Below are 18,639 nucleotides of genomic sequence, written 5' to 3' on the forward strand. Positions count from 1 at the left end.
CTAGGTATGTAAACAATGTCAAATAGGCCTATATTGTAACAATACAGTGGACCCTCATTTTAATATAGGAGGCTGGGCTCTATGATTGCCAGTCCGCTCATATTAGGGAACATACTTGGCATAACATAAATTTTTCTGATGGCCCTAATAGTAACCTAAACAGTCCAAGTTCACATTTTGGTTTCATTGAAGATTTTTTTCAAAATTAAAGTGATGAACCTATTGTCTGGCTTCATACAGTATATTGACGTTCACACAGATAAGAAATCTTTAAAAACCGCCCCCCTCCCTGAAACGCTGAGGAGGTTAATTGGAGGCCAGTTGTCTTTCCCTGCAAGTTACGGCACTGCCCACTGGAAATATCTACTTCATTTAAAATTCTGTGTACGAAATAAAATATTCCTCAAAAATTTTATGATTAATAAATATTTTACAAGTTTAGTGTTTATTTTGTAAATGAGCTGGCATCACCTTTGTTGAATGTGTGGTATTTATAGAGCTGAAAAGCCGTTTTGGGAGCGCACGTTCTAATTGAAAATTTGGTAAGTAAGTATTGAAAATCATTACTTAATTTGTGAAAATTACACGAGTTAATAAGCATAAATTAGTTACGAATAATAGTGACGTTTTAATTTGCAAGATGATTATAAATTGTTGTCCTAATACTGAAGTAAGTGAGGCGCAGTACATATCTCGTACGCGTAACTTCTGCAATAATAGCAAAAGATTTAGTGGGTGTGGTAAGAGTTTGTATTAAGCTGCACAAAAATATTATTTTAATAGAAAAGAAGGAATGTAAGTATATGTTTTAATACTAGAAGTATTGGTCACTCTTGTACAAGTATTTATGTGTCTCTTCCCAACACAGTAAGCCCTGTCACACAACTGAAATTACGGGATTCACTCTAGTTTTTAGCAACACTTAAGCACATTTAAGGTTAAGGTTAGAGGAATCAAGCAATATATACACACAAAAATTATTATTTGTTTATACAGCGAAGTTATAAAGTTGATTTTCATTGTACTAATTTCCCAGGCAAGTTTCTAGAACACAGGTCCCCCTTTCCACCTACCTGTAATAAAGACAGAAAACAACGTGCCCTGCTGGGCTCTAACCCGCCTTCACTCACTAACGCTCGCTCGGCAATACTATGTGAAGTAAATAACTTGGGTACAGAAAAGAACCAACCTAGCTACTAACCTATTTGAGGGAACATGTGTTCTAGAACCTTCCTATTGATAGTCATACGAAAAATAAACTAAGTGTAGTCGAAATTATGAATTTAGTATGAAAGTTTGTGTCATTGGCTCACGCATAATATATGTGAACGATATTTCAATCTTACATTAAGATATTAGTGTAACGTTCGGCAAATTTTTACTTTGACTCCAACTGTGACTTCAACCGATTCATGTGATCCGGTTCCCGGAGCAGTTTAGGAATCATTCCTAAACTGCTCCCGGAACCGGATCACATGAATCGATTACAATTACTAACACAGTGAAAGTAATGTACGATGTTAAGAATTATACTATAAGTACAAGGGCCACAATGTTACTATACGATGTTAAGAATTATACTGTAAGTACAAGGGCCACAATGTTACTATACGAAGTTAAGAATTATACTATAAGTACAAGGGCCACAATGTTACTAAACATCAATTCAGGTGAAGCGGTGACTATGAATATTGAGATCTAAATGGGGGCCTACCGCCCCCCAACCCCCCCGCTCAAGTACCATAAAAACATCCAAAATAATAATAAATAATCACACCACTACTATAAAGCTAAGATAAGAAGGGAAAAATTAAAAAAAAAAAAAAAACACTCGTCTCTAATCATAAATCAGTGCATGACAAAGAAAAAAAAAATACATCTCAACAAGACAATAGGACAAGCAGCAGCAAACCAAATACTTTGCCTAATACTCAAATGCAAAACAAATCAAGAATAAAAATATTATGAATTAAAAAAAGAAAACACCATTTCGCCATAGGAGAAATCTCATGAATAATGAACTCATAACTGCTGATTCCACACACGAAAAAATAAGATACCAAGAACACATGCACAATACTCAACATTACTGAAAAATGTTCCTTTCCGCACACACGTCGTTTTATTAAACCGAGCACACTTGCTATTATTACAAACAAGAAACCAATAAACGTCCACTTTTAGAATACGTCGAAAATATCTTCAGTTTAGACCACAACTATGATAGGTTTTCTCTAACTCAATTCAACCAATTCAATTACGCGCTTCTCGAATGCCACAAACAGCAGCACACACATACATGCACACAGAACATGTGACTACTAACCAACTACCATATGACTACACAGACACCTAGTGGGAAAAATATGAACTAAGACGTCACACCAAAGGCACGAACAGTTCTAACAAGGACTCACGCACAAACAGTTCCAGGAAGTAACTGAACCTATAAGAACCGATTAAAATTACAGTTGGATTCAAAGTAAAGACTTACCTAACGTTCTGCCGACGTATGCCAACTAAGGAATTAGGACGATAATATTTGACAAGAAACGAACATGTCAAATTTTTTGGGTTAAATTCCAAAGTTGGGCGTCCGTTTCCAGCGAAATTTTTAAAATTTACAGGAAAGATATGGATAATTTGATCGTTTGTGTGCTTGATAACATATAAGAGTCTCGAAAAACCTGTTTATTTGTTATATTTAAGCGGTTATAAACATGGGACTATACGGCGAGCGGAGGGAACTACTTGGCGCAAGGTAACCGAACTGTTGCATTGTCGGAAAGAAACGAGCATTTATGTTATGAACATGGCGAATGTACAAGGGCTATGAACTAGCAGTTTTAACATTTGTGAAGCAATACGTTGATAACGAGCAAAATCTTTTAAAAGTTTGTGAAGAGCACGGATTAATGAACCTAATAACAAATTGCAGAAAGTGTGGAAAGAAGATAACAGCGAAAAAACTTGACGAAAGCAGACGCCCAACTTCGGAATATATGCCAATTTTTTGCTAAGTATACCTATCAAATGCGTATCTGATTGCTCCTAATTATGTGCGTGATAAATGTGATTTACTAATTTCAAACTTTATTGTAACCGCATAACGCTTAACGTAGTAGTAGTAAGTAATCCTAAATAGCGGCTATTTTAATCATCACAAAACAAATAGAAAATTTTTTTTCAATTCAACTTTTTGTGCAGTTTTACTATACAGATCCACAGATTGTAAAAGGTACGGAAAAATTTTGGGAAGCCTTTAATTTGCTCATTTTTTGTCGAGAACAGAACCAAACGAACCCTTTGCGGGGCTTCTTACCCGTTCCTACTCCTACTGCGACCCCTAGCTCTACTCCTACTCCTATTACTACTTATACTATGGATTCGTGTAGTAAAACTGCATGTATTTTTTTTTTTTTTTAATTTAACTCATTTAATCATTTGAGGATTGATTAGGGCAGTAAAATCAAAGAATCAGTTTCGTTGCCCGAACTTAGACAAGGTAATGCTGGTGTAGTTGTAGCGCATCACATTCTGGAAGATTTACAGGTAAAATTCAATACTTTGCATATAAGGAACATTTCTGCAGGCGACAGAATTTTATGCAAAGCAATACAGTTGTATTTTAGGTTTACAAGTGTCAGTAGTGTAAAGTTATTACAAGTATTTTATCACAGATAAAATAAGTGGCTAGATATGAAAGATGACTCTATTAGATGCTCTTTTTCACCGCTAGTACATTTCTGCAGTGTTCTGCACATGTACTTTGTTTACAAGTGGAGACTTACTAGTACGAAACCATGTCATGTGCTATTGAAACTCGTATCATTGGAAAATCTCGCTTCTTTTCACTACCGTTGCATATGCAGATACCCAGCATCGCTGACACGCATGTTCCCTTTCACCGCGCGGGCGCACCGGCTTCGCCGTGCACTGACTCGGTTAGATAGCATTCATGTGTTTAGTGGCCACCTAGCACCGGTTTGTTTGTTTTTTTTTGCACTGTAGTTTTTATGCCACACATTCGGAATCCATATTATACGCAAATCGTGAAATAAATGTAAATGTTTAAAAAGCTTACTTTTGATAACACCCTTGAATTTTAACTATGCCAAGTGAGATATTTTCATTTCGCCCAGTAGAAAGCTTTTACGGGATGATAAGGAAATTAGTGAAAGAATTATAGTTTTTCAACCATTCTTTCTATTGGTGTGCCAGAAGGAAACCAGTACGGACAAGGTACCGTACTGATTTTATTGTCGACATAGCAAAAACAATATATATATATATATATATATATATATATATAGAAGGTGATCATTTATCTTTATACTCTTTGGTAGCTTTTAAACTAATAGATAAACAACTACATTATTAACAGTGTTGCCAATTGTTACATTTTTTTCAAATGGGACTGCGTCAAGTTATTATACGTATTTCTAATTCTGTTGCTAGAACGAAAACTTAACATCCTTATTATTTAGTGTTATAAACTAAGGATGCTACAGTGTGACAAACATCAAAAGTGTATAATAACTACAACGATCATGATATCTCGTATTTCGAATAAATAAGAACAAAGTTAGAAGATATTGAAAATGTTGTTTTTCAAAAGGATTAGTTTAAAAAAAATAGATAAGTAGGGTCAGCGCGGGTAATTATGAGACAGATTTCACAACTTTTCCATGGTATTCAGCTTACATTAGTTTTGAAAGCAGTTAACTTAGGCAGTAGTTTATAGTACCAATAGAGTAACAATTTGTCTCCAAGAAATCTCCTGTCATCTCATAAATTGATGAGTAAATGTCGAATTTGTGCTGTCTCATAATTTCCCTCCAAAAGGGTAATTATGAAACACCGGTTGTCCCCAGCGTTCTGTATGTGATATTGAGGTCTGGAGGAGTCCGAATGGGAAACAAAGAAGTCCTTGTTATTTTGTGTTTATTACATGAAGATATACAAATATTTAACTGAGTCACAAGAAAATAACTAAGTGGAAATTGTTACTGATGTTATTCTAACATTTTTGTGAGTTGAATATAATAGGTCTATAGGCTAATAGGCTATATTAGATAGTTTGTTTTCAAAACAGGGCGTGCGAAACAAATTTAGACAAAGTTCTAGGTGTTCACCAGAAAGCAACTTAGGCTACTTCTATTTCTTTATGTTTGAGTATATTGATATGCAGCCTAAACTATTTTCAACAAAACAATGTAGGTCTACAGCTTTGAAAGTTACTAAGATATAAGATAGTAGGACTACCTAAACTACAGAATAGAGCTTTTTCGAAACTTAACATACTAGGATGCAAAGACAGATTCCAGCATGCGTCTCATAATTACCCTCCATATAAGCAAAATGAGATACAACAACAACAAAATTGTGACTTTGAAACAAAAGCCCAAGGGACAAATTCAACGTAACCTGTAACTCCTGACCTACCAGGGTTCCACCAACACCCATTGGTTTCAAATATTGATATTACTGCACGAGTTGAGTTGAGTTGAGTTTATTTTAGTTTAGCGTCCCTTTCAGCAGCAAGCCTCTATGAGACGTGGACCTACTGATTAACGTGGAACCCGAACCACATGAGGTCCCGCCGGAAATCGAACCCGGGTCTCCCACGACAAAGGCGCGTACGCTAACCCGCTTAGCCACGATGGAGCTCTGATATTACTGCACGAGTATATATAAAAATTAATGATAGGATTTCAAAACTTTTTTTTTTTTTTTTGAATGAATTCGTTTGAAAAATGGGTACGACCGATTCCATTCCAAATCGTCCAATTGGTCCCCATCATAGTGTCAGATTTCATTTATTTTTTTTTTTTTACATGGGATCTACATGCAATATTATTAGACCCGTATTTTTTCTTTTTGCTGAAAAATATTTTTCCATCGATATACAGCCTTCCAAAATGGTTGCCCTCCTCTCGGATTGCTCGAAAAAACTGAAAAACATGTCAAATTAAGAGTTCTGTTGTAGAGAAACGAGTGTACTTAGTAACGTAATCGCAATAGCAGGAAGAGTATGAAGTTGTGTTTCGGAGAAGGGCCAAAATTCGTCTATTGGTCCAATAGAAATCGCGCGATTCACTCGCAATGTTGCCAACTTTGGTGAAATTTTTGCTAATTTCAAACATTTTTTTCTGTCCTCACGAGCAATACCAACCATATGCCTCTAGCATCGAAATGTACTCCATAAGGTCTCTTGAAAATATAAAGGACTTACGTTTCTGATTATTACATCCTACGTTATAGTATGATGAAAAGCTGAAAATTTCATTAAGGCGCCATTTTCTCAAAAAACCCACCTTTTAAAGATCTGATTTTTTTTTTTTTTTTTTTCAACTATTGGAGAAGTACCTAAGTATTTAATATCCGTATATCCGTTAACCGTTCATGCGGCTACAGCCCCTAACATTCACAGTTAATTATTGAAATTTCGATTTTTGTACTTGAAATGTAAATATTTCCTATGAGCATTTGTGTCCTATACACAAGGCGAATTGAAAGGGAGTATGAAAATTTTGAGAGATAAATCCTGACATCAAATCCAGTAGAAAAGTTCCGATAAACATGAGTCGAATTCCGCTTCGTTTTCGAGTTACAGGGTTTCCAACTCGGGACAAAATCGGCTCGCGACAATGAAAAATAAAATATATATTTCGCCTTAAATCAGAAACTGTGTGTTAAACTTAAGATGACGTAATGAAACAAAAAAAAGTATGTATATATATATATATATATTTTGCATTACAAAACTTAGGGCACCTCATAATCTGGATTCTTATAAAGCAATTTGAACAATTATGTAGAAAATATGTACTGCTTAATATCGGATTAAATCGCAATGCCAGTAATCTATAATATGTTACATTTTGATTTATTTACATTGAATGTGTACTTGTTTTATACTGTATAGCATAAGAAACAATTATCTATAATTGAATTCAAGTAGGAAATCGATATAGTTATTATAAGAAGCAGCTTGTGAAAATGAAGTGTATAATAATGGTTGTATATATATATATTAGGGGACTTCCGGGCTTGATCCCACCCCCCGAAATTTTATGTTTATTCAAAGAAAATATTGTAAAGTGAATGAAATATCTTGTAGAATGTTCACATTTCCAAAAATGAAGTTAGCAAAGGCCACGAAATATATATATGAATAATTTTCATTTTAGACGTGTGGTTTTAGGTATTCAACTGTGTTCACATTTCTCATTTTAGCGTTTTCGTATATGAATTATGGACATAGCGGGCTAGTAAATGTGACAGGGATTTGAAAAGTGACAGTTCGTCGGATAATGTGTTTCCAATCACTTCACAGTAGAAATTTATATTTATAAAAAAGTTCTCATATATATATATATATATATATATATATTTTAAAAGGAAGGAAAACTTTAACTTTCCGCACGGAGGCTCGAACCGTCACCCGTCGTTTCAGAAATGTCAGTAGAAGTACTAAACCCGCTTGACCACAGACGCAACTTACAAGAGATTGTGTTATAATATTGATAATAGAATCGCTCCAAGCACAGGTTCCTACTTGGAGGTTTAAATATCCATTTTCTGTCGTTTTCAGCAATTTCTACTTAAGATAATGGTTGATTTTGTATATTGGAACTGTGCATGAGGTGTGCAATCAATATTAATCTCAGAAATATGTAGTTTGATTTTGTTTTTACATTTTCACATCGCTCGGATGACAGTACGGTTTGCAGCTAGTGTCTATATAAAGAACGGCGGGAACATGCAATTCCCTGTGTATAGATCTGCAGGAATTGTGACGGATCTAGGCTCACTTTTTCGGACTTAGTTTCTGAACGAGTTTCCAGCTTTTTGTGAACAGGTGTGTACATTTTGGAAAAGATTATATCGTGAAAGTATTACGTTTTGTGTTCTGAGGTCCTCAAAAAGTCATTAAAACAAACGTTTGAAGAGTTCAGCCTTTGCTAAGTTTCGTCCAGTAGATTGATTTCTCTTATATTGTTTCACTCACTGGAACAGAATATTGTGTTCATTACTCATCATGGCATTTTACAAACATTCATTATCAAAGGATACAGTGGATCAATAGCGGAGCGCTCACCTCTAGTGTCAGGAGTACCTGTTTCGAATTCAAGCCATATGAATTTGTGATGCACAACATTGTGTCTGTGGCTTTTCTCGCGAAATCATTCACTCTCATCCGTCTCCCTTTGCCTACAGGACATATTCGTAGAACATAAAAGTAGAAATTTCATTTTATTTTGTTCAGTAATAAGCCACTGTAACCAGTTTGTTATCATTACTGTGAGACCACATCTGTTTATTTGTTGGTTTAAATGTTAACTCATGTGCTCAAAACACTTCAGCAAATTTGTAAATGTTCACATGGACTAATATAAATAATTTACGAGGCTAAAGAAAACAACAGTAAGCGCGAAGATATGATGAAATAATATTGCTAATCTCTAAAGTAGTTCAATAATTGCAGTGGTAAATTATCAGAATGTTCATGAACATAATTATCATCATAAGTTTGTGCGCCCTTGTGTTGAACTCAATACAGAATTTAGATTAATTTTATTTTGAGAAATGTGTTTTCATATATTAATTTCCTTGGCCTTCCCTCTGAGCGCATAACTATCGAATCCACGATGAACTTGCATATAGGAAATTAGCGCTCCACTATTAAATAACTATGCTTTTATATTGTTGATTTTTTTTTTTTTTTTTTTTTTTTTTTTTTTTTTTTTTTAAGAATGAATAAAATTAGCTTCGTAAGTTCGGTTGGTGACCGAAACATGAGCATATTAATTAGTTTCTTGCTTTAGGCTGCAAACAATGTCAATAATATAGCAAATTAGTACTCTTCAACTTTGTCCTAAGATATTCAAGTATATTCAAATAATTGGTAATTAATAAATAAATAGCATTTTAAATAAACCTTAAATTATGTTACTTTTCTTATTCTTTGTGTTACTAGCAACATCATACACATTTCAAAAACATGCATCGTATCTTTCGCTAAGCCGTTTCCCTAGTGAGCGGCGCAGACCTTTTCCCCTGTACCGACTTCTGACGTACTAACATGGTGGTCGTTGTTTTAGGCACACGAGTAGCAGACCGGAATTTAGTCACAAATTTCGACTAGTTAGAATCGTCGCATCAGCGAAAGGAAGTGTTCTCCGTAAGCAGCTAACTCTGAAGTTTTTTTTTTTTTTTTTTTTTTTAGAGCAATAAAAAAAATCAGTGGAAATGTCCATTGTGTGGATGTAGTAGTAAATGTGTCACCTTGAGACTATAAATGGTGCTAATCTTCTATTTGTGAGTAATGGGAGTCACGCTGGCTTAGTAATAGAATACATCTCTGGTGCATGGGGTCCCTGAGTCGACCCCAGCTCGTGCCGTTGACAAACATGGTGTGTGTGGATTTTTCCGTTTCCTTCCTCTTTTACCATTTCATCCATTATAATCATCACCGTCTCTCATATCCTAGAATCATAAACGTATGACGTTAATCTAAAAGATAAGATAAAAAAAAAAACTATTACAGTGATACTCCCAACAGGATGCAGATGAATAACATAGAATTGTTTGATTAGTGAATATAGTTGAGAAGCTGGCAGTTTATCCAGACTGTAACTCCACGAGCATCTGTTAACAGCGTGTAAAATATCTGTAGAAGAGTCATATTATTATTATTATTGTGTGTGTGTGTTGGAGGAGGGGTACTGTTACACAGATTCAAATTTCATCAATGTTTTTATTGTATTTTTACAGTTAAGCAGTGAAACAAGTTAAAGATGTCTCATCGAGATTGGGATCCTGCGTGCAAAGTGTACATCGGGAATTTGGGAAACAACGCCTCAAAATATGAGATAGAATCAGCCTTTACGAAGTATGGTCCACTTCGTAATGTGTGGGTTGCTCGAAATCCTCCGGGATTTGCATTTGTGGAATTTGAAGATCCACGAGACGCTGAAGATTCTGTTCGAGGATTAGATGGAACGTAAGTTAATCTATGGCACTAGATATGAAATCAAATCAGTCGTTCACATTATGATTAACAGTTATATTTCATTCAAAGATTTTCATCGAGAAGTTTAGAATCTAAGGTAGAATCAGTTATAATATCTATTTTCTGTAGAACGAGTTGTCATTATTCGTACCGAGTTAAGTTGGATACGCATCTGCTTAGATAAGTTTTACAGAATATATATATATATAGTATGTTAAGGAATATTTAAATTTTCCACTTGTTTTTGTGTACTCATTGTTATTATTCCTGTCTTTCTGTCGACAAAAGAATTTCTTCTTTTCTCCTTTTGAAAGAAAGGTAACGTTTTTTTTTTCTGGCGCGAACTTTTGTTCGTGACGCCATTTGTTCTAATATTTTGTCTTCCTCCCTCTTCCGATGAATCCCTCCCACTTTTATAGTTTCAATTCATTATCAAGCGTATGAAATACATTGTAATGTTTCAAATTAATCACCTAGTACTATTCCTGCCAATTTTTCTCCCAATATTTTGAGTATAACATTTTGACACTCATCCTCGGAAGTACACAATGGCGTAAATCCTTTTTCACAACATCTTCAAATTGTTTTTTTGTGTCGTAACAGTGGTAGTGCATTATTCTAGGATATACATACATATATTACGTGTATAGTGAAATAACAACCACCTAGAACAAATTGGGAAGGACAAAGTCTAGTCTTAGATTGAAAATGATATTGAAAAACTACTGGGAAAAATAGTTTTTTATATACGTCGTGGCCTCTAGCTTGATGTAAGAATAAAATTGTAACTTTGTTTCTTATTATTATGTACAGTCACCAGTAAAAGTGCAGAAATACAAAGTACGCTTAATACTATCAGGATGAACGGGATTCTGTAACGTACAGAAAATATATATAGGTGAGAGTATATTGTAAGGAGAGAACCTAATGATTTTCAATGTGAAGACCAAGCTGATAAGATTTGATGAAAGACGAATTTCCTACGTTTTCATCAACATTTCCTTCTAATTTTGTTTATCTTCCGTTTATTTCTAAATTTCTTGTACTATCCGAGCAATTTCTTTGGATTCTTGAATTACTTGCCGGCAGGGCCTGGGCGCTAGCGAAATTGCCTCCCCTAACCACATCAATCCTAATATTTCCGACACGCAATAATAATAATAATAATAATAATAATAATAATAATACTGATTTACAATGCTGAGTACTGTGTAACAAGTATTTGATAGCCGATAATTCGCACAAATAATAATAAATGCTCCTGTAATCCTATCCGATGACAACCACAATTAGAGGCGTAGTTCTGAAGCCTCTGAGGCAGCTTCTGCCTAATACTATGCGTTTATCAAAATGCTTGTATATCGCAGTTGATGCCAATAAAAAAGAAAGAAGTTAAAAAATACAGTTCAACGAACCTTTTTCGGTGGTCAGTTGTTCCCAGTGTATGTGTATGTGGCGCGCAGTTAGACAAAACATATAATCACCCGGCCCCCATCACTCTCTTGTTTTCGTATGTTACACGTCTACGGCTGTAGAGAGAGGGAACTACATAACTACGTTACACCACATTCAAGAATGTCTTTCCTTTTTTAAGAGCAGTGGTTTAAATAAATGTGTGACTTTTCTTTCCGAAGCAAAAATGGTGCTAATGTACGCCATACTGCTTCGAACCGAGCGAAATAGCTCTGGTGGTGGAGCGTTGGGTTCGGGTTCTGAAGATCGTGGGTTCGATCGTCACCGCAGGCCGTCCTAATTTGAATTTTTTTCCTGTTTCTTTCCTTTGTTGTTATTTATCCAATGTAAAATGTTCTCCGGGCTGTATCTGTAATAAATAAATAAATAAATAAATACACGTCAGTTTGTGGAAGTACGAGTGTCGAGCTCCCTGCTGCCGCCCTTTTTAGCAGATCCACCGACAACTTACCAAACTACCATAACAACCAACTTACGGCAATATTTGCTACAATATTATCGCAATCACGGCCATTAAAAAATGGCTTTCGTTTATTTTATTGAGTCGTTGGTGAAATATGTATGTTCAATAATTTTATTTTTAAAAAAATTTTTTTTTAATTGCCGCCCCTCAAAATTTGCTGCCCTGTTTGCGGGCCCATGTGGCCCATGCATAAATGAAGCCCTGCTTGCCGGCAAAAGTTTTTTGATGTGCGTTAGTAACTTGAGTCCCAATTCTTACTAAAATTAGCCAAACCTGTATTTAATTCTAAAGTTCCAAATTTTATTTTTCCGTTGAGAGATGTGAGTTTTTCGTTACTTCAATAGACAGTATATTAGAACTCCTATGTGTAGTTAATCACATGTTAGGTTATTACCTTATCATTATATCATTCCATTCATCCACTGTGTACTCATATACAAAGTAAATATACTTTTCCGGTTGCGATTATTTTAAATTATCCAGTCGTGCTAACAATGGTTATCGTCAAATCTTATAGTGTTTACAGTTTGTATTCTACATTTTTATAGAGCATGCATATAGTATGAGTCTAATATAGATTTTGGTTTTCACAGACGCATCTGCGGAGTACGGGTCCGAGTTGAAATGTCAACAGGACGCAGAGGCCGTGGCTCAAGGCGTCCGCCTCCAAGGTAATTACACACTAATATATTTAAAATATCAAGGATAGGCTGCGTCAGAATTGGAAATTATGTTTATTCTTATTTGAAACGCATCTCATCGCTTTATTTATTTATTTATTTATTTATTTTAAGTTATTAGTAGTTGATATTGTATTACGCTTTTCTGTACATAATAAGTTATTATTTTAACTCATTGAGTTCAGTTGAAGCTGAGTTCAGTTTTAGATTGTTCTAGTTTTTAACTTTTTTGTAAATGCCAGGATTTTTTAGTTGCTAGATGTGTACAAACCTAGTTGTAACTTCAAACTGTTTGAGGGGCAATGCATGACGTCGACTTTACTGTAGGAAAAGGAGTGAAAGGTGTGGGAAAAGAACCAAGTAGTCTTTCTGAGAGCTGTTGGCAATTACTTCGTTGTTGCAGCGTGAGCGATGTGCTTTAGAGGACTTGAAAGGAGATGAGGCAGTATTTAGCTGTATAAGATCAGCCTAGTCAAGATGCTTTCTGCGATTACAGCATCCTATACAGTAGTATATTACCTTTTCTTACTTTCAGAGTGAAATGTAATCGTACATTAAAAGAAAAGGGAGATTCCTGCTAATTTTTAATTTTTTGTGTGTGTCTGTACTCTTTTATGTTACAAACTTCAATTTTTATCTTTTAAAAAGTGTCAGATTTCTAATAGTTTCTAATTTATGCGTCGAGCCTTGATATTTTATAACTTTACTTTATAACAAGACGAAACAATGAATATTTTGTTTTAATGTTTCCGTGCAGTTTGTACAATACTAGTCGGACGGTATCTTCAAACAGTTTGCATTCAGTCGTTATCCTGGAGGTAATTTCAAGTAGGAACATGTAAAAACAAATGTCATTCCTAAAAGCGGCTTTTTTATATTTTGTTCTATGTTGTGTACGTGTTAATATCTGAGTTATCTGTTTTAAATGGTAATGAAATTGTTCGTGTTGTGTAGCTCAGCACTGAGTAGTTCCCAAAATTTATAATGATGATGATGATGTCTAGCATAGAAAATAACTACTGCATTGTGTAGTATGTTGCAGGCTAATCTTTCTAAACTGTTATTGTAGAATTCGTGCCTGTTGTAGACTGCGATCGGTGTTTGTTGTTAAAATGATCTATATTCAAGTACTAAGAGAAAACTTACGATATGCGAAGCATTTAGAGCGTGTTTTTCATATTAAGCAGTTATTTTTATACATTTCAACTATGTAGATCATTATATATATTTATTGATTTCTGTAATATTGCGTTTTTCATGACATGGAAACAGTCTTGCAAAAGCGAGACACCAAGCATCAGGTTCCATTTATCCGCACATCTCGTGGGTTTCCCGAATGATTTTGATTTTGTAAACACAGGGTACTTTTTTTTGTATATTTTTACCTAATTTTAATATACCAATTGACTCCCTTGATCCGTGGAATTGTGTAATGACAGATCAAGGAAGAATTCAAAACTTAACCAATAGGTAAGCGCTCAGTGATCCATTGTTTGGAGAAAAATTCACTAGTTTCAATCAATAATAGCTAAAGAAAAGTTTCAACGAAGCAGATTCAGAGCTTTTGTCTGTAATCTTGCGTTGAATCATCTGGTTAACGTCTACATAATATTATGTCTGTATAATTTAATATTATGATTTTTTTAAAAAAATGCCGTTGATTGAGGAGTATAGATATAGCTGCTCAGTGAGTATTGATGCACCAACTGGAATTAAGTCAGCGAAGTCTGCATCAGGTTTCCGATTTATATTTGTGGTAGAATGATTTGCGATAATATATGCATCATATTTTCCTCAATAAAAATATATTTGTTAATTGTAAAAATATATGAGAGAGGTGTCGGAGGGAATATTCCGTGTTGTATGCAAGACTGTAATTTTACTATTTTCTGTTCAGACTTTTATACTTCACTGACCCGTAAAGTTAATATAAAATCATTGTTTTCTTGCTGGAAGAATAATAGTCAGATACTTCAACGCTACATTTGCAAACGTAAAGTGTGAAATTCTGGAAACATAGTTACAGATAATTGTACTTTTTTTTTCTTTTTTGTTACTCTTAGTTTAGTGTGCAAAATGCACAAATTATTAAATTATTTTAATATAGTTTCTTGGCAGACGTATTTTTTTATAGCTTGACAAGTTCTTTCGTTGAAAGGGAATGAGGTAGTGAAACAAAATTTGATAATTATGTTTCTTATCCTGTACAACACAATTGCAGGGATTATTCATCTCCTACTGCATTCACATCTCCACCACTACCAAGCGCTCTGGCCGCCATTTTGATCTCCATGCTTTTGTTGCTACCAACGTGACTGGTTTAGCACCTCAATCTCCGCTCTGCTCCGCGCCGAATTCAACTCTACTCATCTCTACTTGAAGTGCACTCCTCCACCACAGCTCAAGGCCAATATTGCAACGTGGCAGACTCTCCGGCGAGCTGACCCTCCGTCACACACAGTCTAAGTCTTCTCCGTCAACTTTCTCCACTGCTGGATTGATCGATTGACGCGAATCTTACTTCTGAAAAACAATCATTTTGCAGCTCCTCATCCAAACCAATTTCTTCTGACTTCACACCAGCGTGAGCAACATACAGCCTAGTATTCTGTTAACAGTAATTTTTTCTATTTCATACTGATTACCGTTTATAACTGCTGTTTCTTGATAGCAGGAATAAAAACAAAAATTGGAAGAAGCAAACCGTTTTTAATTGAAGTAAGTACAAAATATTAAGACATTGTAATTTATCTATTTGCATGTCCACACTTGCATTTTAATCAATAATAACTTATATTATTTCTCTTTAAGACTGTTCTAAGTATTACTAGAATTGCATAATGCTTGTTTATACAATTTGAGATGTAATGGTACATATTTGAAATATATATATTACAATGTTGAATGAATCGATATAGTCATAGTCTGAATCGTCACAATTAATTAGCACTTAAACTGGATTTTTATTAAATTATCAGGTAATGGACTACCGGGGAAAAAAGTTATTGTGGGTGAGTTTCGTATGCGTACAATTGGTATGTTGGTAGCATTAGCTGATGTAATATTTTTATGTTCATTACATATAAACATACTTGAATTTATACTTTGTGGGAGAGACAGTAATTTTAGGATAGTGGGTGTTGCGGGTAAAGTATTTTTAGTTAATATGTTATATACTTTTTATCTATAATAGAACTTAACAGCTCAATTTCATTAAAAGTAAAATTAAACAGTATGCAGCATAATTAATAAACGCTTTACTAGAGTATTATTACAGGCAGATGATCAGAACAAAAGAATCGGAGTACAGGCATGTGAAAATCAAAGAATTGCGTATTTATTTTTTAACTCCAAAGCTGGAAAGTATTAACCAAAACTCTTGAGCTTTCGAACCACAAACAATGTAGTGTTGAGAAATTAAAATGTGCACAAACTGCCCGGTTGTGTCGCAAACAAAACCAAATTCAGTCCCCTCCCTACTCATAAGTGAAACACACAACCGGGAGAGTTGCATGTATGACTGAAAATAACAGAATTTAACAAAGGCGTTCGTACGCATTCCGTCTCTGTGTAATATGATTGTTCTCTTTTAAATACCATTAGTACACTACAGCCTCCTTATTTCATCTTCCTTACGATGTCTGCACTACACAGTTTTGTCAGTTTTTGGTTTATTTGTCATACTATATTCCTTGTGAAAACCAAATCAAGATCAAAGTATGTAGTTCCGTTTCCTTCTCGAGCCATATAAGTAAAATTCACAAACTGTGGTAACTCATCAGCCATGAACAGAATTCGTCATTTATATCACGTGCTATAATTGTCTGTCTGGGTATGATTTCGAAATGAAAGTGTAAATTAAGGTTGAAGAAGGAAAAGGGATTTAGTAACACCAACGTGAAGAGGTGCTCACGAACTACATCCCACACTTGATAATATACATCACTTTCTAATAATTATTAAAATATATTTGATTTTCTAGGATAGAGTGTAAGTCGCGAAAAATTAAATTAAGCTACAGGTGTATTGTTATCAAAGTAATAACTTGATAAGAAATAACAGTCTTAACACATTTTATTTGTGTTCAGAATCTGATCGAATCTTAACATGTTTTGTAAAACTACTTTTTCTTCTCCTTTACTTAAGACGCCAGAGTATTACATTTCATGCATTCAATCATCGTGATCTGAGTCAAGAATAGAATTTGAAGAGTAAGAAATTTGAATGAAAATTCAGGTAAAGATGTAGGAAAATATTTTTCGAAGTAACGTCTCGTAGAATGCAGTTTTGCCGTCTTCGACACGTTGCTTCTAAAAGTGAAATTCTCTCTTGTGTCTGTAAATTTTCACACAAACTCCTGTCCTCAACAACGTACTCCTAACGGAGATTGAATTTAACTAACGATGATTGAATTATGAAATAGTAAACTGTCATGGAAGACATAAGTTGAAATCATTTTCATGTAACATTTCTTCTATAAATGTCAGACTGTCTAAAAAAATAAGTGATCCTTTGGATATCAAAACTGAGAATACATTTATTGTGATTTGAAAATATCATTATAAAACCACAAATTTACCATTCTGTTCGATGTCTATCTGCCATTTTTCCGGCAAAACCATAATCCCGTCGCAATAGAGCTTCCTATGGTTTCTGGTCAAAAAATTAACGCTGCTTTTAACAGCCTGTTTGGAAACTAATTTAACACCATTCGTAGAGTTCTGCAGAGCCTGAAACAAATAATAATAATAATAATAATAATAATAATAATAATAATAATAATAATAATAATAATAATAATAATAATAATAATAATAATAATAATATGACGGTGTCAAGTCCGGGCTATATGGTGGATACATTAAAGCCTTTTAGCCAGATTCTCTCAATTTCTAACGGATCGTTATAAAGTGTATGCAGTCTGGAGTGGTCAGTGTATGACACCTTTTCTGGACCAGTTCCGGTCGTTTTGAATTACTATGTGCACTCGCGCTAATTATCAACATTACAGATCCGAGCCTATCATGCTTGCGGGCGTCAGCAGCTCGTGATGCACGATACCCTTGTATTTCCACCAAACTCAGTCTTCTTGGGCGTCAGTGTAGGCTTTGCCATACAGTGTGAATCTCTCCACTTCGGCCACGATCTTTTTGTACCTTTTTGTCGTAGGTTATTCACTTCTCATCATTCGTGAGCAACCGCTTCAGAAATGATTCAAATACGTTACGTTTCAGTAGATTCGCAGATAAAAATTCGATCGAGTAAATAGATGTTTTTGTCAGATCATGTGAAACCCAAATGTCGAGCTTCTTTTGATAGCTTTCTCCAAATTGTTTAACACTGTTGGCGATGGATCTTTAGATCATTGGCGATGCCATGACTAAATACCAGTCTTGCTTGACTTTTACTAGAATATCATCCACTTTTGCAGTGATTGCTCGCCCACTGCAAGGAGCATTTTTAAACATCGAAATTTCCAGAATGAAAATGACTGAACCACTTTGGGCTGTTACTTTTGATAATGTGTCTTTCCCATAAACGGCACAAATTTCTTCGGGCCTGCGCAGCTTTTGTGCCTTTATCGAAATAAAAGTGTAAACTGTTGCATAGTTTTACGGAAATTTTACTCATTTTCACGGCGCAATATCTTGCCTGTGATTATAAGAATTTCAATACTTCGTGCTTACGTACTAGCTTCGACTGTTAGCTGTCAGTTGGCATTGGGCCTTGCCCGCTGCGACTCATATAACCTGAGATTTCGGATACTAATGCCATCTTGTGCGCAAAAGGCTCAATCCTTTTTAGATTGTCTGATATAAAATGTATTTCGATTAATAATTAGCCCTCAGCTGGTCTAGTGTCTAGCGCGTGTGTCTTCGATGCACGTTGGTCCCGGACTCGAGTCCCGATGGAAGAGTACAAAAATTTAATTTCACATTCATTCACTTCCATTAATTATCCATCTCCTAGCCTAAAGGACTTAATCGTGAGACATTAAACTTAAA

General features: G+C 34.8%; 1 protein-coding gene across 4 annotated transcripts in view; it reads left to right on the forward strand.

Moving 5' to 3' along the window:
• Window positions 1-399: 399 nt before the first annotated feature.
• LOC145662430 (RNA-binding protein 1-like) overlaps window positions 400-18,639 on the forward strand; it is a 36,797-nt gene continuing 18,557 nt past the window's right edge. The window contains exons 1-4 of one of the 4 annotated variants that reach the window (XR_014127034.1): window positions 400-542; window positions 9,781-10,009; window positions 12,548-12,625; window positions 14,856-15,352. Coding sequence is in view for 1 of the 4 variants with exons in the window: in XM_081727994.1 (XP_081584120.1) it covers window positions 9,804-10,009; window positions 12,548-12,625 (284 nt within the window). In the remaining 3 variants the exon portion in view is untranslated. Of the gene's footprint in view, window positions 547-770; window positions 796-9,780; window positions 10,010-12,547; window positions 12,626-14,855; window positions 15,353-18,639 lie in introns of those variants that run through there. The other 3 variants (XR_014127035.1, XR_014127036.1, XM_081727994.1) reach the window with 3 other exon arrangements.

The sequence above is a fragment of the Thermobia domestica genome, chromosome 10 (assembly GCF_964235325.1).
Source record: "Thermobia domestica chromosome 10, izTheDome1.hap1.1, whole genome shotgun sequence".
NCBI lineage: Eukaryota > Metazoa > Arthropoda > Insecta > Zygentoma > Lepismatidae > Thermobia > Thermobia domestica.